We start from the raw sequence: 24,048 nt of genomic DNA, 5'->3' as shown, positions 1-24,048 counted from the left end.
CTACCGCCACGACTACAAGGCCGGAGGCTCCCCTGGCTCATCACTTCATGTGGCGTAGTCGGCAGGATGCGATTCCCCTGCCAGGAACCCAAGAAGCCGGAGATCAAGTGGTGCCGAGTGCACCGTATCCGGGCTATGAGAGAAGATTTCCAGTCCCATGGTGGGAGGAAGAAGTGCCCAAGGCGTTGGACCGGGCACAAGATGGCGGCAAGATGGCCGCCGTCTGCGAAGCTGAGGAAGAAAAGGCGCGAAGAATTGGCGCCAAAAGAAGAGCCTGGGGCTGGCCGGTGCCGAGAAAGAGGTACGGAGTACTCCGCCTCAAGAGGGGAGGCGCCAGCCCCTGGACACGAAGAAAGAAATATGAAGTGGGCGGTATTGTAAAGAAAAAGAAGAACCGCCGCGGAGGAGTCAAGATGATGTGTGAGGCTGGGGGTGGAGCCTGTTCAAGAGCGGGAAACATAGGCCCGCCTCCACTTCCTCCAGTCTCAGCATTGACCCCGCCGCCATTTCTAACTACACAGCAGGAGAAAGAGATGGAGACTTCCGGCCAACAACAGGATCTCGCCACTGCCATGGCCTTGACCAGCCTAAGCCGGGAGCGTCCCAAACACGCTGCCGCAGCAGGAGCATTCTTGCCAGAGATCCCGACCGGGCCAGGAGACTCAGCACGTCCGGAGAAGGTGACTTGGCTGACCACCTGGGACGCGACAACCGGAGGCACGACCACCGAGGTACGGGCAACTTATGCCACCCAGCTACCGGTAGGGAGCCGCCCCCTGGGGATTACCTATTCCCCTGTGGAGACACCTCAGCACGTCGCCACAGCCGCAGCACCCACAGCCGCAACACCATCTGTCCCCGTGCGGGAACCGGCCGAAGTGTATGCCGAGCGGCTGGAGCAAGATCCCTGGGGCTTCTTTTGGGACCCTGTAGTCCCGTCCTCTACCTCATATCCAAGGGCTCCGTCTCCGGTGCCAGACCCCGTCCAGGAGCGGCTACTTGCAGATACCCTCGTCCGGGAAATGATGTCCGGTCCCGGCGGTGAGGAGCTGGCCCTGCAATTCACCACTGGTATAGTGGTGAAGTTCAATCAGCAGGAGGGCTACGGGTTTATCCGTGAAGCAAGCACCGAAGACGATTATTTTTATAATCGGGTCCACCTGGACGTGGAGGGCCTACCGAGGAGGCTTCACACTCTTTACCCGGGAGAGAAGGTGCAATTCTTACCCGAGGCGGGAAGTCGCGGCCTGTTCGCGGTTGGCGTGACCCGGACGCCGACCGCCCGGGAAGCGGCCCAGTGGCAACAGGAGCTGGAGTGGGAGGAGCACCAGGAACGGCGCCGGAGCCAGCAGAAACCGATGCCGATGGATGCCTCCCATTCCCGGCGCACCCTGGCGGTCCCACCGGAGGTGCAGTCTGGCCCGACCGCTGACCCGGAAAAGGGTACCCCGGTGGTGGCGGTTAACCAAAGTGTCACCAACAGACCGGTAATAGTCCTGGACGTGCCGCAACCTGTGTCTCAACCGCCCCGGGTGGCGACTCCATCGCCCCCACCGGAAACTGAAGAGGCCACGCCATCGGAGCCGCCTTTCGCTCCTGTTTCATTCCGGAGGGTCCGCCGCCAACCTGGGCAGTCCCTGGGCGCCTACATCCAGGCCCAGGCGGCCGAATGGAAGCGGTCCTGGCCTCCGGAGTAGATCACCCGAGCTGGCTTGTTTGAAGACCGGTATTGTTGGTCGACCGGCAAAAGTTTAAGTTCAGTTGATAAAGCCCGGAGAGAGCTCGCTGTCAGACTGAGGCAGGAACTCCTCCGCAGGGCGAAGAGTTTACAGTTGATACGAGTTTATTTGCCTGTTGCTCGCCATCAAAAGACCGGGAGCGCTGTTGAGCCTCCGGGCGCCATCAAAAGACCGGGAGCGCTGTTGAGCCTCCGGGCGCCATCAAAAGACCGGGAGCGCTGTTGAGCCTCCGGGCGCCATCAAAAGACCGGGAGCGCTGTTGAGCCTCCGGGCGCCATCAAAAGACCGGGAGCGCTGTTAAGTCGCCTGTTGTGGACTGGGCTGAAGGGTATTCTATTGCTATGTTCATTGTTTTCAGTTTTATGTTTATAGTTAGAGCCTTGCCGGGAGGCTCGGATTTTAAAAGGGGAGGCATGTAGTGGGTGGGCCTACCCCCTACCAGTACCAGCATAGTTAACCCGGAATTGTAACTAATAAAAATGTTGACTTTTATGATTTTATGTTGTGTTAGGGCACCCCCTAGTGGCCGGGTGGGACGGCTGTCGCCACCGGGGAGGAGGAGCCGGCTGTAGCATGGGGGGAGTGTGTGAGAGTGTGTGAAGTAGTTGGATCCGGGACAGAAGGCTGAGAACACCAAGGGGCAGAGTGTGTGAGCGGGACCACCAGGGGGCGCCGGAGAACAAGGAGGGGAACGTAACCTCAGGGTATGAAGCAGCTGGTGTGGGTCCGGTGTGCATGAAACCAAAGTGTGGGAGCCCGGCGAAGTGGAGTACCCCGGGCATATCCCCACCAGAGGGTGCGTTAGGGCAGGCTGCCCCCAGCTCCACCGAAGTGCCTGATTTTACTGCTGGATTTTGTTGTGTAATAAAGGATGTCGTTTGTAACCAGCACCCTTTGTCTGAAGATCGTTTGTACGACGTCCGGCGAATGCACTGTCACACTCTGCCCAACCAAGTCAGTCCCCGACCTTGAAGAAGTGGTGAAGCCAGGGACCAGCCTGAAAACTACCGCCACGACTACAAGGCCGGAGGCTCCCCTGGCTCATCACTTCATGATCACAGGGAGCCGATGGTTGCTATGGTATCACAGGGTCATGTGATGACTTCTTTGCTATCAAGACTCACTTCCTGTTAAAGACAGCAGAGAGCTGCCTGCAACAGAAGACAAGCATTTCTGCAGATCTGAGCTGTGCAGCTCTAATCAGGAGAAATGAATGAGCGATCAGATTGCTGATCCTTATAGTTCCCTAGGGGGAATAGTAAATAAAAAAAGTAAAGTAAAAAGTGTTAAGAAATTTAAAAAAAAATAGAAAAACCTAAAAGTTCAAATCACCCCCAATTAAAATTAAAGGGATAAAAAAATATACACATATTTGGTATTGCCACATTCAGAAATGCCTGATCTATCAGCATATAAAATCAATTAATCTGTTTGGTAAATAGCATAGCGGCAAAACAAATTCCAAACACCAAAATCACGTTTTTTGGTCGTCGCACATTTTGCGGAAAATGCAATAACAGGCGATCAAAACATAGCATCTGCACAAAAATGGTATCATCAACAATGTCAGCTCAGATGCAAAAAATAAGACATCCCTGAGCCCTAGATCCCAAAAAATGAGAACGCTACAGGTTGCGGAAAATGGTGCAAAAAGTGTGCCACTTATTTTGGACACACTTCTGAATTTTTTTGAACCCCTTATATAAAAGTAAACCTATACATGTTGGTGTCTACAAACTCACAATGACCTGAGGCATCACACTTACACATCAGTTTTACCATATTGTTAACACGGTGAATAAAATATCCCACAAACCATTATGCAATCGCACTTTTTTGCAATTTTACCGCACTTGAATTTTTTTTTGCTGTTTTCCAGTACACTATATGGTAAATCTTATGGTTTCATTTTAAAGTACAACTCATCCCACAAGAAAAAAGATTAATGGAAAAATAAAAAAGTTACTGCTCTCAGAATAAGGGGAGCAAAAAAAAAAACGTAAAAAGGAAATCGCCCGGGGGTCAAGGGGTTAGCGGTGGCAAGAGATAGGACACTGAGTTTGGTCATGTGAGCATGTATGCAAATCAGTAAATAGGCTGAGATTGTTGTGACAAATAGGGTGGCACGGGCAATTTAGTGGACGCAAAATAAATCAAAATTAGAAGTGCGGCTGCAATTAACAGTGCCTGTTGGTTGATATCAGCACTGTGTGACATTTAGAATAATATTGGTCATACAGCTCTGAGTAACAATAGGACCTTATATATCAAAGTAAGCCAAAATAACACAGTGTGTCTTTATTAGGATACAGAGATAGGAAAATATCTAAAACTGGTTTGTTTTGGTTACAGGAAGATAGGTCTTTTTAACCATTGGGCCAATTATATGATTTAGAATGAAACACTAGCCACTTTAGTAAGAACTTAGTGCAATAATCAATATATTACATGTTAAAGGGAATATATTTGTTCTAGTCCAGAGCTTAGGTGAAATCCAAAATGTGGAGGTGATATATGGAAATCCCTATGGTCCCTTATTCCTTTGATAATATTGGGGTCAATATAATATAATATATCCATAAGAATAAGCACTAGTCCCATTAATTAGAATTTAGTGCAATAATTAATTTATCCTAGCCTTGACTAAGCTATTAAAGGGAACCTGTCACCAGGTTTTTCCCTTATGAGCTGCAGCCACCACCAGTGAGTGATTATATACAGAATACTGTATATAAGAGCCCAGGCCGTGCTGTATAACGTAAAAAACAGCTTTATAATACTCACCTAGGGGCGATCCGGTACGATGGGTGTCACTACTCTCGGTCCAGCGCCTCCTCCCTCTTCTTGCAATCACCATCCTCCTGCCCAGCCCCGTGCATGATACATACGGCGTCATTCACAGAGAGGGCTCCATTGCGCTCCTGCGCATGGTCATCTTGATCTCCCTGTCTGAGGGCAGATCAAAGTATTGTAATGCGCATGTACGGTTGGTCTTTGACCTTTTGTCGCACCTGTGCATTATAGTACTTTGCTCTGCGCAGGAGTGCAATGGAAGCCTCTCTGTGAAGGACGCAGAATGCGAAATGCACACAGGACGGGCAGGAGGACGGCGATCCCACAAGATGGAGGTGCTGCACCAAGAACAGTGACACCCATTGGTCCGAATCGCCCCCCAGATGAGTACAATAAAGGTGTTTTTTAGGTTATACAGAGCGGCCTGGGCTCTTATATACAGTATTCTAGAATCCTGTATATAAGAGCTAACTGGTGGTGGCCGCAGCTCATAAGGAAAAAACCTGGTGACAGGTTCCTTTTAAAGTGAATGAATATTGTTACTGTTACTATTGAGGTTTTAAGCACTTATTGAAAAAATCTAATATTCTAGGGGTAGCATAAGAAGCCCTTATAGGCACTCTCCTTTTGATAATATTGGTATCTGAGCCATGAATCGTAAAGTGGTTTGCATAGGCTTTAGTTTAATGGTGGTTTGGTCGTGCAAGTTTTAAATAAATTACTTAATAAAGGTTAAATTTTATTAGAAATGTCCACCATAGCCAGTCAATGAGTTCTAAATTTGGTGGACTTGAAAAGTCTTAACCCTCAACTGGTGAGGTGGGGTTTGCAACACCCCAGAAAAATTTTGTTCAGCTGGCATTCATTGGAACATGCTGGTATGAATCATCAATGTATTACATTTTCTGATACTTGTGGGGGTCAAACATTTGCTATACTCGTTTGTAATCAATCGCCAATAAAAAAACGATTAAAACAAATGTGATCTTTGCATTTTCTGTAAAAATTAGAGATTTCTAAACACTGGGATATAGGAAGCCCCACATCACTAGTTGCGTGACAAAAATCCCACCTCACCAGTTGAGGGTTAAATTGAACCTGTCAGGAGCATTATGCACTCAGAACCACAAGCAGTTTTGGGTACATATTGCTAATCCCTACCTATCTGTCCCTGTACACACCAGCATAGATAAAGAGATCTTTAGAAAAAGTATTTCTAAAGATCGTTTCTTATATGCTAATGCGCTCAGGGACTAGTCCTACGGGCGTGAGTTCCCTTAGCTTGTCGGCCCACATAGCATGTAAGCACGCTCCTGTGGGCGTAGAAACATGCTAATGAACGCGCAGCGACGCGCACATAAATCAATCTTCATGGCGGAGGATAGATGCTCACTGCGCATGATCCGGAGTCCCCTTGACTTCTGGTCATGCATACTAAATTGAGGCCGGGTGTAAGCTTCACGGCTTCAGTGAGGTACAGTGTGCATGACCGGAAGTGCTGAGGACTCTGGATCATGCCCAGTGAGCATCTATCCTTCGCTGGCCGTCATCAAGACTGAGGTATGTGCGGCGTTGCTACGCATTCATTAGCATGTTAGTACACCCACAGGGGCGTGCTACCATACTATGTGGACCGAATAGCTAAGAGAACTTACGCCCTTGGGACTAGTCATGGGCCTCAGTAGCATATAAGAAACGATCTTTAGAAATAGTTTTTCTAAAGATCTCTTTATCTAAATAATACCAAAATCGTGTCGCCAACAGGAGATACCATTTATATTAAATGATGAGACATAAAAAAAAGTCTCCAAATCAATACATGGAACCAGGCTATTAGACCTAACGACAAACCAAAAAAGAAACTAGCCATCAAGGACAATAATGGTGGTAAAATAGTAATATTTTTATAAATCCAAAAATTATTATATATATTAAAATATGTTTAAAATTGCAAGGATAAAGTAATGAAAAAAGTGCAATAAACACCACAAAGGCACAGCAGAGATTAGGGTAAGCAGAAACAGTATAGACTATAAAGACAAATATATATATTAAAAATAAAAAACACCTAATGAGAATTTGTCCCTAAGTAGTTATACAGCATTATATTCCCAAAGGTGTAAAATTACATCAATATGCCAAAACAATCAGATGATTAAGTGAATTGCATATCACCCAAATATAACAAAAATTATATAGCCAGAGCCTAGAATGGTAAAAGTCATATAAAAAGACTGCTTACACATAAATGCATGGTACAAAAGACAGGCATAGCACAGTCAAAAATTCCTAAATTAGGGGTAAAATACCTGTCGCCATTATTCACCGCTGCTGAGCCACACCAACATGTGTTTCGGCTGTAGCCTTCATCAGGGAGTGTGGTATACCTTATATATGCCTTTTACCATTCTAGGCTCTGCTTATACAATTTTTGTTATATTTGGGTGATATGCGATTCATTTAATCATTTGATTGTTTTGGCATATTGATGTAATTTTATACCTTTGGGAATATAATGCTGTATACCTACTTAAGGACAAATTCTCATTAGGTGTATTTTTTGTCTTTTATAGTCTATATTGTTTCTGCTTACCCTAATCTCTGCTGTGCCTTTGTGGTGTTTATTGCACTTTTTTCATTACTTTATCCTTGCAATTTTAAACATATTTTAATATACAGTTAGGTCCAGAAATATTTGGACAGTGACACAATTTTCGCGAGTTGGGCTCTGCATGCCACCACATTGGATTTGAAATGAAACCTCTACAACAGAATTCAAGTGCAGATTGTAACATTTAATTTGAAGGTTTGAACAAAAATATCTGATAGAAATTGTAGGAATTGTACACATTTCTTTACAAACACTCCACATTTTAGGAGGTCAAAAGTAATTGGACAAATAAACCAAACCCAAACAAAATATTTTTATTTTCAATATTTTGTTGCGAATCCTTTGGAGGCAATCACTGCCTTAAGTCTGGAGCCCATGGACATCACCAAACGCTGGGTTTCCTCCTTCTTAATGCTTTGCCAGGCCTTTACAGCCGCAGCCTTCAGGTCTTGCTTGTTTGTGGGTCTTTCCGTCTTAAGTCTGGATTTGAGCAAGTGAAATGCATTCTCAATTGGGTTAAGATCTGGTGATTGACTTGGCCATTGCAGAATGTTCCACTTTTTTGCACTCATGAACTCCTGGGTAGCTTTGGCTGTATGCTTGGGGTCATTGTCCATCTGTACTATGAAGCGCCGTCCGATCAACTTTGCAGCATTTGGCTGAATCTGGGCTGAAAGTATATTCCGGTACACTTCAGAATTCATCCGGCTACTCTTGTCTGCTGTTATGTCATCAATAAACACAAGTGACCCAGTGCCATTGAAAGCCATGCATGCCCATGCCATCACGTTGCCTCCACCATGTTTTACAGAGGATGTGGTGTGCCTTGGATCATGTGCCGTTCCCTTTCTTCTGCAAACTTTTTTCTTCCCATCATTCTGGTACAGGTTGATCTTTGTCTCATCTGTCCATAGAATACTTTTCCAGAACTGAGCTGGCTTCATGAGGTGTTTTTCAGCAAATGTAACTCTGGCCTGTCTATTTTTGGAATTGATGAATGGTTTGCATCTAGATGTGAACCCTTTGTATTTACTTTCATGGAGTCTTCTCTTTACTGTTGACTTAGAGACAGATACACCTACTTCACTGAGAGTGTTCTGGACTTCAGTTGATGTTGTCAATGGGTTCTTCTTCACCAAAGAAAGTATGCGGCGATCATCCACCACTGTTGTCATCCGTGGACGCCCAGGCCTTTTTGAGTTCCCAAGCTCACCAGTCAATTCCTTTTTTCTCAGAATGTACCCGACTGTTGATTTTGCTACTCCAAGTATGTCTGCTATCTCTCTGATGGATTTTTTCTTTTTTTTCAGCCTCAGGATGTTCTGCTTCACCTCAATTGAGAGTTCCTTAGACCGCATGTTGTCTGGTCACAGCAACAACTTCCAAATGCAAAACCACACACCTGTAATCATCCCCAGACCTTTTAACTACTTTATTGATTACAGGTTAACGAGGGAGACGCCTTCAGAGTTAATTGCAGCCCTTAGAGTCCCTTGTCCAATTACTTTTGGTCCCTTGAAAAAGAGGAGGCTATGCATTACAGAGCTATGATTCCTAAACCCTTTCTCCGATTTGGATGTGAAAACTCTCATATTGCAGCTGGGAGTGTGCACTTTCAGCCCATATTATATATATAATTGTATTTCTGAACATGTTTTGTAAACAGCTAAAATAACAAAACTTGTGTCACTGTCCAAATATTTCTGGACCTGACTGTATATAATAATTTTTGGATTAATAAAAATATTACTATTTTACCACCATTATTGTCCTTGATGGCTAGTTCTTTTTTGGTTTGTGATCTCTATCTATGCTAGTGTATACAGGGACAGTTAGGCAGGAATCACTAATGTGCACACAGAACTGCTCGTGGTCCTGGATGCATATTGCACCTGACAGGTTCCCTTTAAAGGACCTTAACAGTATCTGTTTTAAGGAAAACCAGTACTTCCTCCACATAATAATAATACAATCATAAATCTACATAAAAATGTAAATAAAAACTATTAATATTATTACTCAATAACAGTATGTGTTCTGGATTATGATCACATAGATAAGTCCCAAGCACACCTCTAAATATCTCAATGTTGTGAAGAAAGGAAGAATATAAAATAGTGTAATTACGAATATTCTAGAATTCAAATTTGACAGGACCCCTTTAATCATAGCGGCAAGATCTCACAACTAGTGAACTCTCAGGGCTTCAATCTGTGCCAGAAGGCATTGTGAGAAATTGTGGGCATGTAATGTCAGCATGATGGCAGCTCTCAGAAGATGAATGTGCTACGCTGGAGGTGGACTCACTAATTTGCAAAATTGTAAAAAATGTTCATGTTAACTACAGATGAGACCTTCTTCATATGTTTAATTCTGTTTCTTTGGTTCTAGAACATTTGATTCGTGGTATACACAACTTTTCTAACTTATCAGAAGTAACTATCTATCTGCTACAAAACCCCGAGGTACTTGACCACCTACCAAGAGAATTTGAAAAACTGGGTCAAATGAAAAAACTTGCTTTTGGTTGCATTAGTTTTGGCACTGGATCAATAAAATTTGGTAAGTATTAATAGGAAAAGCATCAATCTAGTAGTCCTTGCTCAGTATCATTACAGTAGAACTTACACCTCTGTATGACCTTAGAATATAGAAAAGGCTACGAACACATTTGATATGGAAAAAAATATTTTTAGATATTTAAAATGGGTTACCTTTAAGCCAGCTTTACACCTTACAATTAGGTATGCGATCTCGTATGCGATGTGACACGCCCAGGTCGCATATGCGATCTTATGAGATTGCACGTAGGTCGTTCATTTGCTGTCACACGAGCGTTAGTAGTCTATGTTAAATTGATCAATTTTGTGTGCGATCCTTTAGATCATGTGTTCTGTGACGTATGCATTGGGCACCTTTTTTTTTTTTATTTACTGACTTGCCAAGCGTGTGTAATGTGTAGGGATGCGTTTTTACTATGTCATCTGCCATTCAGCTCTGCTACATGTCAGATGACAGCAGACACAGACAGCCATGTAGCAGCGGTGAATGGCAGATGACAGCAGACACAGACAGAGCCTGTGTCGCGCCCTGATTAGCGGTCACCTGTGAAGGACTCACCGGTGACCGCTAATCTCCTGAGTAACTGAATTGAGCAGCCCTCTCTCATACTCACCGATCCCCGATCCCCGGCGCTGCACGGCATTCACACTGCTCCGGCGGCTTTTACTGTTTTGAAAAAGCCGGCCGCCCATTAAACAATCTCATATTCCTTGCTTACCCCGCCCACCAGCGCCTATGATTGGTTACAGTGAGACACGCCCCCACGCTGAGTGACAGGTGTCACACTGCACCCAATCACAGCAGCCGGTGGGCGTGTCTATACTGTGCAGTGAAATAAATAATTAAATAATTAAAAAAAACGGCATGCGGTCCCCCCCAATTTTAAAACCAGCCAGATAAAGCCATACGGCTGAAGGCTGGTATTCTCAGGATGGGGAGCTCCACGTTATGGGGAGCCCCCCAGCCTAACAATATCAGCCAACAGCCGCCCAGAATTGCCGCATACATTAGATGCGACAGTTCTGGGACTGTACCCAGCTCTTCCCGATTTGCCCTGGTGCGTTGGCAAATCGGGGTAATAAGGAGTTATTGGCAGCCCATAGCTGCCAATAAGTCCTAGATAAATCATGTCAGGCGTCTATGAGACACCTTCCATGATTAATCTGTAAATTACAGTAAATAAACACACACACCCGAAAAAATCCTTTATTAGAAATAAAAAACACAAACACATTCCCTGGTTCACCACTTTAATCAGCCCCAAAAAGCCCTCCATGTCCGGCGTACTCCAGGATGGTCCAGCGTCGCATCCAGCGCTGCTGCATGGAGGTGACCGGAGCAGCAGAAGACACCGCCGCTCCTGTCACCTCCATACAGCAAATGAAGACAGCCGTGCAATCAGCTGAGCTGTCAGTGAGGTTACCCGCTGTCACTGGATCCAGCGGTGGATGCAGCGGTGGCCGCGGGTAACCACAGTGACAGCTCAGCCTTTTTTAAGCTGCGGTGCAGAGCGCACACCTGCGCACATAGCATCAGACATCACAATCGTATGAGGGATGTCACACGTTACAATTCACTAGGTTCATACAACAAAACGTCCAATGTATGAGGAATAAACGACGTGTTTGCGATCACCGTATTTTCGTTCAATCTTGATTGCACGTAGGTTTCACACGCAAATACGTCACGAACGATGCCGGATGTGCGTCACTTACAACTTGACCCCGACGACGGATTGAAAGATCTATTGAAGCGTGTAAACCAGGCTTCAGTTAATAAAATTGCGCAATATTTATTCCTTTATTCATTTTCACACTCCCTGATTATATAGTTTGCAGCTTGACCAAAACTTCACTCTCAGTAATATACAATAGGCTGGATGTGAGGTCTGTGTGTATCCAGGCTTCTGGGATGTTCAGTATTTGATTTATCATCGCAGCTTGTATCCCACTTTAATGCTGCAATTTGTACATCGTATGATTTCATATTTTTCTACAGGATGTTTTCTGGCCCTTTTTTAAATATTTTCCCGCTTCTCTTGCTGTGGAAATCAGTGTGCAGCTCCCCCTACCTGCTGTCTACAGCACTGAGAAAAGGAATGGAGTACAGAGAGAACTATCAGGGCCAGAAAGTCTAACAGACTTGTAAGATTTCTACAAAGTACTCAGCTAGAAAAAAGAAATATACTCCATGCAGCAAAATGACCGAGAATTGATAATGACCAGTTAGAAAGTCTCTTAATTCTATGGGTGACTACGTTCTTATGAAAACCATACCTTTGTTGTAGTAAATACTTAATTTGCTGTGTCTACAAAAACATTATATTGATATGCAAATTATGTCTCCATGCATTCTTAGCATGGCCAAGAGATTTGCTTCACAGTTCTACCCCTCAATTAGCATCAGCGGCTGCTTCCCTTTCTGATGATTGAATGCTTCTTGGCCGTATGAGCTCTCCGCTCCTTCACCAAGGAGCTCCCGTGTGCGTGTATGACTTTAGGCAGGTGGTGCAACACTCACTGGCTTCTTCAGGGCAGTGTCCATCACCCCAATGCCGCTCCCCGTCGTAGATGAAGTAGTAAAACATACAACACCGCAGTTCTTATGGCAAACCAAACTTGCACAGTTTATTTTCCACACAGTTATGACAGACATGGCCTCACTACTCACGATTTTGCTGTTTCTGTTATTGTGGGGAACTTTTTCTCAACATATCCCCGCTATCTTGGATCTCGTCTTCTTGTCATGTCTCTGTTCCCCCTCTTCCTTATACTGTTTTCTGCTTCTAGGCCTCGTGGGCTGTCTAGTTGTACAATTTTCTTAAGCCTTTTGGGGTGAGCCATAGACTTCGGACCTCTCCTTGTCATCTCAGGTTTCCCTGACTGGCCCTGACACCGTAGCCACTTCTTCTTACTCAAACCCTATGTAGAACTCGCACCCCAAGGGGGCTGCATTACTGCCAACACACTTACCACCTGTTACTCCCTCTCCAACTCAACTTAACCCTTTCCTATCTTATGCCTAATCTACCGCTGCTCCAACCTTTCGCAGTATAGGTAAACAACACATAGCATCAAACAGTGTAGGGAATCGACCACCTCTACATACTTCCCCATTTAAATATGGTCATCCCCGACCATAAATATAATAAACACAAATATCAAACATTAAATGAAAAGATTACTTTCAAGTCCATACTAGTGATGGCCAGAGGCCAGAATTCATTTCACTCATCCATTTGACATTCGCCCACAGGCAACAGTCTTTTTCTGCCATTGACAGTAGTATTCATGTGCTTGTCTGCTCTGGGCAAAACACAGAACATTCCTGAATCCACTGCTCAGGGTCCATCGTTTCCTTTCTCTCCCTCCCCTCTCTGCAGATGCCAGCCCATTGTAGCACGACACTGCTCAGGACCAGGGGGGACAAGGTGGTGTCCTTAGGGCAAAGTGCATAGCGCAAAGTCCATAGGACAAAGAGGGGTAATGTTCGAGCAGGGCAAGTGGCAGCATTACTGCTCGAGGTTCCACATTCCAGCAGAGGGGAGCGCAATTTGCCCAAAACAACTTGGGAGAAGGGAAACACAAAAACAACCTTTGGCCACTCTCGGCCAACTTCACAATTGTGGGTCTCCTGACCCACCACTCAAGGGGCTCAAAACAGTTCTGCTTTACTGGGTGCAACAGGCACAACTGGGGGCAGTCCGGATTCGGCCATCAACCACACCACACAAACATCATGGCCTCCTCACACCCATGTGGCTTTGGATTCATCCACTTTAACATAGATAGCCAAATGGGCCACATGGGCAACATTCACCATGGCCAGGGTGCTTGCCACCTCCAAAGTTCCAGCTTGATGCTCCAGTGCAGCATTGGCCTCTATTTCCTCACTTGGATGGTGGTTCTCAAGGTCAATGATGCCAGGGGACTGTCTCTTGGCCTGGACTCCTCAGACTGCAGCAACTCCTGAAAGGCCCCCTCCACCAGGATGTGGACTATGACAACCGCGTACCATCCCCAGGGGCCCGTTCTCTTTAATGAAGCTGAATCAGTCTCCTCAGGTTAGAGTAGGACCTTCACATACCAAAGCAGCATTCACATATACCTTTGCCCTGGTCCCCTCTTCCTGGATGAAACCGTAGTGTCGCTCACAGTCCAGGTGATGGATCACCCCTTTTGTCATGCAGACGCCACCTTTGCCAGCTGGGTCTGCACCCAAGCCTCCAACTTTCTCTTGCCCTCTATGACTCAGGCTATGTTTAGGCTGACACAAACTTTAAAACACAAGCAAAATGCAGAAATCAGAGGCATGCGGAGGAGTCAGGGCAGAGCCGTACACCTCACCCACAGTCTCACCAAAATTCACTGAAATCTTATGAAATCCAAACTTCAAATGTTGATTATACAGTAACAAGGAAGCGGATTTCTTCGCGGAATGTTTCTATTGAATCTGTATAACAGCACTATTATGACCATGCCTTTACTTAAACAAGCATAATCCTGATGACAGAATCTCTATAAGTAATCATTGTGAATGATAGATTCCCTTTTGCTATCACGGCTTAATGTGAGACAATTATAACATTAACCAAATCCCTTACAAAGTTGATTATAGAATACATGCACTGTGTGACAACGCTCATCTGTGGGTGATGTGCTGTGAGCATTGTTAATGAAGTTTTCCTTAGACAAAAAGCTGTAGTATTGAATCACTATATAAGATATGTAAATCGTAGTATATGAATATTAACCTCTTATGTTATATATTTTTATTTCCAGTTCCATTCATTAAACACTTTGCAGATTTGGAGATCCTGCACTTATCATTGAAACGCTATGCAGATTTTGATGGTCTCATGAGCTCCCTCTCTGGATGTAAGAAGCTGAAAGAACTGAGTTTCTTTGGATCTTTCCTCCGGGAAGATAATATGGCTGTTCTGGGTAACACTTAATAATAATAAGGATAACAATTATTTAGCGTGAAATCACTGCAGACACTTTATTAATTAATTTAAAGGTGTTCAGGGTTTAACCCCTTCTGGCCTATTGTTATCTTTAATAACAACCAACTTTTTTGTACCATTTCTTGGGTGAGAGTAAAAAAAAACATGCAATTTTGCCATTGTTTTACAACAATGCTAGATATGTGTATAGTAGTGAGTTTTTCCATGTTTTTTTTAATTTTTATTTTACCATACAGTAAAAGCATTTTTCATGGAAAAAATTGCTTTCCCATGCATTTTGTTATTTCTGTACTTACATAGCTTCATTGTTTTTTTTTTTTCTCAACAAGTAATATTTTGAATGGTACAATTTTTCGGGCACTCAAGTAATTTATTATCTTTTACTCACTAGAGAGGTTAAGGACGTCAATTTCTTGGAATGTTTTTTACAGCGTTTACCACCTAGTATAAATAACATTTTACATTTGTTATGTGTGTCGCTACGCACTGACAGTGACATCTAAATGATTAAACAGCAGAGACTGGAGTTAGCTCTGGTTGCTGCTGTTGTAGGTATCTGCTGGTAGTGCCGTGGTCAGACAGCCTTACCAGCAGTATCTGCACTGGCTGACGGTTCTCCTGACCCAAGTGTACCGCCCCGCGGGCTCGGCTGCGACTGCCGAGCCGCTCGGATCCGTGCTTGCACTACGGGTGGTGGCTCGAGCCTCTCACGGACCCGGGGGTCACGTCGCTCTGCAAGGGAGTTGGCGCTACACGCTGGGATTTGGGTGTTTGGTTTGAAATGATAGTTCGTGACACCACCCACGGGTTGTGGTGATTGTAGACACCACCGCTGCGGTGAAGGTGTGGGGACCCCCGGGAGCAGTATAGTAGCGCAGCTAGGTGTTGACCCCTCCGTGGGTAGGGAATGTTGGTCCCGGGGTCCGGCGGGCCGGTGTCTGGGTGCAGGGTGTAGTGTTGCGGTGCAGCGCGGCGCGGTGCCTGATGGCACTGGTGTACTCACTCTGACACAAGACACTGGAGTCATTGGTAAACCAAACTGAGTGATGAACGGGGCCCGCAGCCGGCTGCAGCTTTTCCCAGATTAGGTTGGTGGTGTCCGCCTTTCTCCTGCACCTCTGTGTGTGAATCTTGACTCCTGTGCCTAGACACCAGTAGTCCGCTCCCTGACGTGTATCTGTCGTAATAGCCCGTTTGCCCGCAGACGCTGGCCCTTTGGATCTCTTGCCCTTGGCGGTGGCACTTATCCGGAATGGTTGGGCTGTTGCCTTCAATCGGGACTTAGGTGGGAATGAACCCCTGAGGTCCAGACCACAATCAGTTAATTTGACTATGTTGGTGGCTTCTAACCTAGTTCGGGGTCTGAGTACCCTGCCTGGTGCTTCGGTATCCAGTTGGCTCCCCGGTTCAGTTCCGGCAGGCCACTACCCTGTCCCGGTCCCTTACGGTTCCACCAGTTATTTTCCCGGTCTCCTGCAGGCGGCCACTACCGTCTGCCTCCTTGCCAGTGGCGACTGGGCTACGACCCAGCCACCTAGTAGTCTCTGGGCAGTCTGGACACAGGACTGCCCTTGAACTTGAACTTGACTCTATCAAGAGCCTGAGCTAGACTATCCTCGACTAGACTACTTGGGTTCCCGCCTCCAGGCCTGTGAACTCCTCGGTGGGTGGAGCCAACCGCCTGGCTCCACCCCCCCCGGTGTGGACATCAAACCTGGAGGGTGGTGACAAGGCTTTTAAGTTTGACTGATGTTACCTAATTGGGAAGGGGTGAGTAGTGTTGTTGTGTGTCTACCTGGGACGACCTGGATAGTCCAGGGCGTCACACAAGCGTAACCTCATCGTGTATGTCTATGCAGCTCTCAAGCCCGGGTCAGGAGAGCTGCTGGTATTTTGATGCATCTTCATCCGTGTTATATGACCATCTGACCACGGCCTTATGGTGATAGTGTGCGCTCACGTCCTGAGCCTGCTCAATACATCCACTAGCTGACCATATGATGTGATGGTTGTAAAGGGTTTAAAAGGAGTTTTGCCACTAAATACATTTATCGTTAATCCTCAAGATGAGTTATAAAAGTATAAATCGTTAGGGTTATGCTTGCTGAGGCCGCCACCGGTCCTAAGGGTGATGGCCAAAAGTGAAAGGAACAGTAGTGGTAGTAAATAATCCATTCACACAGAGACCAAAGAGAACCTCATTCTTCGGATTGATATGGGTCCCAGTGGTCAGACGCCCAACAATCATGCAATTATTACCTCTTCTGTGGAAGAAAGTATTTAATGGAAAAAGCCTTTTAATTCATTACTGACCACTGTTTGAGTCAATCAGCCGCATTCAAACTGCTAAGGTTTTCTGGTTTGCAAAGCATCTTTCCTAACTCCTCACTAGAGAGCAATCCAATGAATGCTTTACTGCAAGGAAAACAAGTGTTTTCATGATCTTTTCAGCAACAATGAAACCATAGGCTACATGCACACATCTGTTGGTTAGTATATTGACAGCTGTCAGGAAGTGACTGTTGGGATAGTGGGAAACGGGCTACTATGCTGTCCCTCACGCTGGGGACCCTGACTATCCTTAACCTCAGGATTACTCCGGATGGTGGAGATGCCCAAGTCCCGTTCCTGCTTATGCTGTTGACCAGTACTACTCGGATATCCTCCTCCCACCAGGTAAGGACAGGGCAGGAGTGTGATGGACAACAGATAAAGACAAACAAGAGGAAACCAAAACTCTGGCACATTGTGCACACACAGGAATCAACAAATAGAGACTCAGGACTAAAGCAAGAGAAGGTAGCAACAAAAAGACAACAAAGGTTAACTGCACAATCTCCCTCAGCAACAAGTTAAACAACTGTGACGCCCTGGACTAACCAGGTTGTCAGGGGTAGTCCCATGCACACACCCCCCCCCCCCCCTTAGTAAGGTGACAGCAGCCAAACTACAAAAACCCTTGTCACCTCTCTCCGGGTTTGATGTTCACACCAAGGGGGCGGAGCCAGGCAGTTGGCTCCGCCCACCGAGGAGTTCACAGGACGGAGGCGGGAAAAACTGAGAAGATTAGCCTTGTCAGTGGAGTGGAGTGAAGTTCAAGGGCAGAACTGTGCCAAGGTCTGCCATAGTCTACACCAGGGGTCTGGGTTGGAGCCCAGTCACCTCTGGCAAGGAGGCAGGTGGTGGTGGCTGCCTGCAGGAGCTGGGATTACAGCCGGTGGAACCGTAGGGATCGGGGACGGGCGGTGGCATGCCGGTACCAAACCGGGGAACTGATTGGAAACCAGAGTACCAGGAGGGGTACTCAGACCCAGTACGAGACCCAGAAACAACCGGGCGGAGTCAAATCAACTGATTGAGGACTGCACTTTAGGACCTTTCCCACCTAAGACCCGACTGAAGACAACAGCCCAACCATTAGGGTAAAGCCACTGCCCAGGCATAGAGACCTAAAGGGCCAGTGTCTGCGGGCAAAGAGGGCTCTCCCGGCACATACCAAGCCGGGGAGCGGACTACCATTGCTCAGGCATAGGAGTCGACATTTCCTACATAAGTAAGGTGCAGGAGAAAGGCGGAAACCACCAACCTGATAAGGGGGAAACCGCAGCCGGCTGCGGGCACCATTCACCATCTTGTTTGGTTTACCAGAGACCTCCATGTGATAACAGCACGCAGCGCAGACCCATTTACTTTCATTAATCTAAAAAGAGATATCGGTTTTAAAAACTGTATCTGTTTCTCTGACCCATCAGACTCAGAGCATTTCCAATTCTCATGCATTTTGCTAATCATATTTGGCCATAAAAGACTATTGGGATCTGTGATACACTTATGAAGAATGGAAGAAATACACACTACTTCAGAGATCCATCTGTGTTTCTGCTGTCTTTTACTGATCCATTATTAAATGTCAATGGATAAATAAAAGTTTAGATAGGAAAAACAGGTAAGAACAAAAAAGGAGACAACTTAGATGCAAAACACAACTAACACAGAGGCAATACAGATAACACAAGAGAACAATACAATTATTGCCTATATACCAAAAAGAAACCCCTAACTTAGGGAGGGAATCATCAAAGCTAAATACATATCCAATAAAAAAGGATTACAAAGAAATTAATACACAAATACCACATCTGTATAATGAAATTTTTAGCTTATTAATAATTAACACAATATACAAAGTTAAAATAAAATACATACTATTTATAACAAATATATATATATATATATATATATATATATATATATATATATATATATATATATATCTATATATATATATATAGATATATATATATATATATATATATACTGTATATACATAAAGTACATAAGGGGAAAACGTTTCTCCTTGCGGAGGCTGATAACCCAATCTAAACCTCAATTTGCAGACACAGTGTTTCATGGTGATTGCTCCTCGTCAGTGAAAAGTATGAGATCTGATCTGGCATAAATCTTAAGTCATATAAAAAGGCTTGTTAAAGGGTCAGTTTTGACTTTTAGGATTGATACTTCTAATAGGTGGCACTGAAGTTCATTTCATTCCTCCCTGAAGAGACAATTTGAATATTTCCCAGAGGGGTATCACAGCTATAAGACTCCTCACTGGCAGCCAGATTGGTTTGTCAGGTCTCCGCAAGGAGAGAAGTTTTCCCCTTAGACGCCATTATAGTTTCTCATACAGCCAGATCAGATCTCATACTTTGCACTGATGAGGGGCAAACACCACGAAACACCGTGTCTGCAAATTGAGGTTCTGATCTGGCATAAATCCTAAGTCATATGAAAAGGCTTGTTAAAGGGCCACGTTTGACTTTTAGGATTGCTACTTCCAATAAGTGGTGCTAGAGTGTGTCTACTTCCTCCCTGAAGAGATAATTTGTATATATAAAGGGAAAATGAGGAATGAGACTGGTGCAAAGTAAGCCATAATGATAGAAATATATACAATGCTAAAAACATTAAAGGGAATACTTAACCAACCGAATATAACTTCAAGTTAATCAAACTTCTGTGAAATCAAACTGTCCACTTAGGAAGCAACACTAATTAACAATCAATTTCACATGCTGTTGTGTAAATGGAATAGACATCAGATGGAAATTATTGGCAATTGTCAAGACACACTCGATAATGGAGTGTTTCTGCAGGTGGGGACCACAGACCACATCTCAGTACAATGCTTTCTGGCTGATGTTTTGGTCTCTTTTGAATGTTGGTTGTGCTCTCACAGTCATGATAGCATGAGATGGACTCTACAACCCACACAAGTGGCACAGGTAGTGCAGCTCATCCAGGATGGCACATCAATTCGAGCTGTGGCAAGAAGGTTTGCGGTGTCTGTCAGTGTAGTGTCCTGAGAATGGAGGCATTACGGAGACAGGCCAGTAAACCAGGAGGCATGGAGAGGGCCGTAGGAGGGCAACAACCCAGCAGCAGGACCGTTACCTCCGCCTTTGTGCAAGGGGGAAAATGAGGAGCACTGCCAGAGCCCTGCAAAATGATCTCCAGCAGGCCACAAATGTGCATGTGTCTGCACAAACAGTTAGAAACCGACTCCATGAGGATGGCATGAGAGCCGGACGTCCACAGATGGGGGTTGTGCTCACAGCCCCACACCGTGCAGGACGCTTGGCATTTGCCACAGAACACCAGGATTGGAAAATTCGCCACTGGCGCTCTGTGCTCTTCACAGATGAAAGCAAGTTCACACTAAGCACATGTCAGAGAGTAGTAGAGAATGGGTTTCACAGCCGCGCCAAAAGACTACTGGATTCTTCTCAGATTAATGTTTCTTTTATTTCATAACAGGTCAAGTCTACGCGTTTCAGGAGGACACAGCTCCCTTCTTCAGGACAAACCAGCAAAGAATCATCAAATCTGCTGTATAGAGAGCCTATACACCATTATATACCTCATGGAATGAGGTCAGAGCACACCCACCAAAAGAGAAAAAAAAAAAAAAAAAAAAGGAGGCGGGAAAGACATGCTTGCAAGTCACAGTGACGTAGTATGGAATAAAAAAGTCATAATGCAATACAATTGTAAAGGCTCTCTATTAATTCCAACAACTTAAAAATCAATGATCATTTCTGGGATAGATTCACTAACGGTTAATCTGGCATCCTATATAGACCAGATTATGAGGGTGCACGTTATGAATTTAAGAAGTTTTGTGCGGGATTCCACACACCTCATCAACATCATTAAAGATGTGGAGTGGAAAGACTCCTATTTGTTTGTATCTCTAGACATCTCAGCGCTATATACCAATATTTCCCATGAATTGGGTTTAGAATGTTTCAAACAATTCCTTCTAGTGGATGATCGGCTCCCTAAGACCCAAAAAGAGTTCCTCCTTGAGGGGATGAGATTTATATTGACCAATAACTTCTTTACTTTCCAAGAGACAATATACCATCAGCACTGTGGGACCGCAATGGGTTCGAAGGTCGCGCCGACGTTCGCTAATCTATTTATGGGTATGTTTGAATTGTTATTTATTTATAATTCCGATTTGTTCAAACACGTAATTGTATACAAAAGATACATAGATGATCTGTTCCTCATTTGGGATGATGTCGATGGAAATATTAATACTTTTTTGGGACGTATAGAGAATAATGATTGGGGTTTGACGTTTTCACCTAATATAAATAAGAGTACCATTGATTTTTTGGACCTTACCATCACACATGAAAAGGGAGTAATCCGGACTAAAACATTTTTTAAAAAAGTGGACAGCAATGGATATATTCATTTCTCCAGTAGCCATTATCATAAATGGCTCAGGAATGTCCCCAAAAATCAATTTCAGAGAATCCGCAGGAACTGTACACTTAATGGAGATTTTCTTACACAGGCCAATACTTTGAAGGAAAGATTCCTTGATAAGGAATACCCCCCTTCACTGGTAAGAAGAGCATACAGGGAGAATAAAACATTAACACAGACAGAGCTTATTGTACGGGATAAAATCGTAGAGAAGAAACCTGAACACAGTTTTTCCTCTAATCTTCTGATCACATATAGTAACGATGGAGACTTGATCAGAAATATCATCCACAAACATTGGGCAATCCTTCAGAATGATCCCTTCTTGAAGGATACCATACCGGAGAGACCAGGGATTACTTACAGGAGGGCGTCCAGTCTGAAAAATCAGCTGGCCCCTAGTAGGTTGAGAAAGAAGAATGTCAAGGAAACTGCCCATCATGTGGTGGGGTCTTTCAAATGTTTTACGAGAAACTGTTTGTGTTGTAAATCTATACAACATAAAAGGGTGGATTTTTCTTCCTTCATGGGAGGAGGGGTTTTTTCCATCAGGACCCATCTCACGTGTCAGTCAGAATTTGTCATATATTTGATTGATTGTGAATGCCAAAAACAATATATTGGGAGAACGACACAGGCATTACATAAGAGATTGAACTCTCATAGGCACAATGTGAAAATAGGGTTCATGTTACACGGCCTCTCTAGACACATCACTCTATGTCACGATGGGAAATCCAGTCTTAGGATTACTCCCATCGAACAGATACCCCTGTCTGCCCATAACCGTATGGATCTATTGAAAAGAAAAGAGACATACTGGATATATAAATTGAATACCTTAAAACCTCTTGGGCTTAATGAAGTGACAGATCTATTTTATTAGAGACATGTTTCCTATACATATCATATGCCTATTGATTTAGGATTAAGAGGTGGTCCCTTTCCCATATATTTTTTTATAGAATTTAAATTTTAAATTTTATTTTTTTATATATATATATATTTTTTGTAATTGTTGTAAATATGGGCCCTAAAGGTTTTATATAATAATTTGTGGATATTGTGCCAGGTCTCGTATATTAATTATTGTTTTTAATTATATGCGTCAATTTATTCCCATTTTTAATATGTGTATGATTCGGGTAGCTTGGGTCGATTGTAGCTAGTAGGATATGTTTTTTTCCTACTATGTATTTTATTGTTAATTTATTATTTTTTTATTTTTCCATGGATTCATCATGGATTAATTTATTTTGCCCGTTATTATACATTATACACTATATATATATGTAATTCTTCACATATTTATGCATATATATATATATATATATATATATACAGTTTTAGTATCACTCATATGTCATTGTGGAGGATAACTTTATTTCACTCTTTTCACTAGCATGGGGGTATTGAACCTGTTGTTTGAGATGCTCCCTTTCTCTAACAAGTGGAGGGATTTCTTTCCGCTCCTCTATCCTGATTCTCACGGTTCTATTTTTCTCTAGTTAATTCTAGGTGTTTTTTTTTTTCTTTAGTACATGTGCACTGTTTTTCCTTCCCACGCTCCTAAACTCCATTGACCCCGTCTTCACTTCTAAAGTTCTGATGGAGCACTAGCTCTGTATCTTCCCTTTGAGCATGCGTACTCCACATTTTTCCACGGTCCTGAACCCCATTCACCTGGTGAACTTATTTGACCTATTTGAATCTATGATCCTAAGACCCGTGAGCCATAGTTGGACTCATGTATGGTCTAAATTGTATTTATGCATGAAGTGTTGCAAATCCGGCCCGACCCTGTGTTTCACTTTCATTAGTATATCTCCTTTCACTGCACGTATCCATACCAACCCTTGTCCCAAGATTGTAAGGTTGATTATTCCCTCAGTGGCACACACACGTTGACACTAATGTCACGATTGTGTTTATATAATAACATAGATAATTATTCACATCACAACGGTCATTCTAAGATTTTGGAGACTTTTTTCTTCTTATGTCTGGGCGGTCACTATGAGACCGCTAGTAATAGACTCTTGCTTATATAGATATTTTATCCATTTTTGTCTCCAATCCTTCTTGGAAGGATTTAACTCCCTAAACAAGTGTTTGTATGGGTCTGATCTATATAATCACAGGTGGCACGTTCAGCTGCACGTCTTCCACACATGGTTCCCGGTTTATATGGTACTGAAAACTTTAAGCTATTTCAGTGTTCTGGGCAATACACTATACACTTCCCTGAGAGTGTTCTTCATTATACATACATACACATTTTATACACAATTAAATAAATCACTCAGAAACATTTTAATATAAACATAATTTTATTCGGTATTTTTAATTCATTGATTTTTAAGTTGTTGGAATTAATAGAGAGCCTTTACAATTGTATTGCATTATGACTTTTTTATTCCATACTACGTCACTGTGACTTGCAAGCATGTCTTTCCCGCCTCCTTTTTTTTTTTTTTTTTTTTCTCTTTTGGTGGGTGTGCTCTGACCTCATTCCATGAGGTATATAATGGTGTATAGGCTCTCTATACAGCAGATTTGATGATTCTTTGCTGGTTTGTCCTGAAGAAGGGAGCTGT

General features: G+C 43.9%; 1 protein-coding gene across 4 annotated transcripts in view; it reads left to right on the top strand.

Annotated features, from left to right (window-relative positions):
- Window positions 1-24,048, top strand: part of LOC142301166 (baculoviral IAP repeat-containing protein 1-like) — a 91,509-nt gene that overhangs the window by 49,101 nt on the left and 18,360 nt on the right. For 3 of the 4 annotated variants that reach the window (XR_012752703.1, XM_075342206.1, XM_075342198.1), the window contains exons 6-7: window positions 9,535-9,705; window positions 14,487-14,648. Coding sequence is in view for 3 of the 4 variants with exons in the window: in XM_075342206.1 (XP_075198321.1) it covers window positions 9,535-9,705; window positions 14,487-14,648 (333 nt within the window). In the remaining variant the exon portion in view is untranslated. The remainder of the gene's footprint in view (window positions 1-9,534; window positions 9,706-14,486; window positions 14,649-24,048) is intronic. The other variant, XM_075342214.1, reaches the window with a different exon arrangement.

This window comes from Anomaloglossus baeobatrachus, chromosome 1, assembly GCF_048569485.1.
Source record: "Anomaloglossus baeobatrachus isolate aAnoBae1 chromosome 1, aAnoBae1.hap1, whole genome shotgun sequence".
NCBI classification, from domain to species: Eukaryota; Metazoa; Chordata; class Amphibia; order Anura; family Aromobatidae; genus Anomaloglossus; species Anomaloglossus baeobatrachus.
The sequence above is the reverse complement of the archived record's forward strand: the minus strand, read 5'-3'. Positions and strand labels throughout refer to the sequence as shown.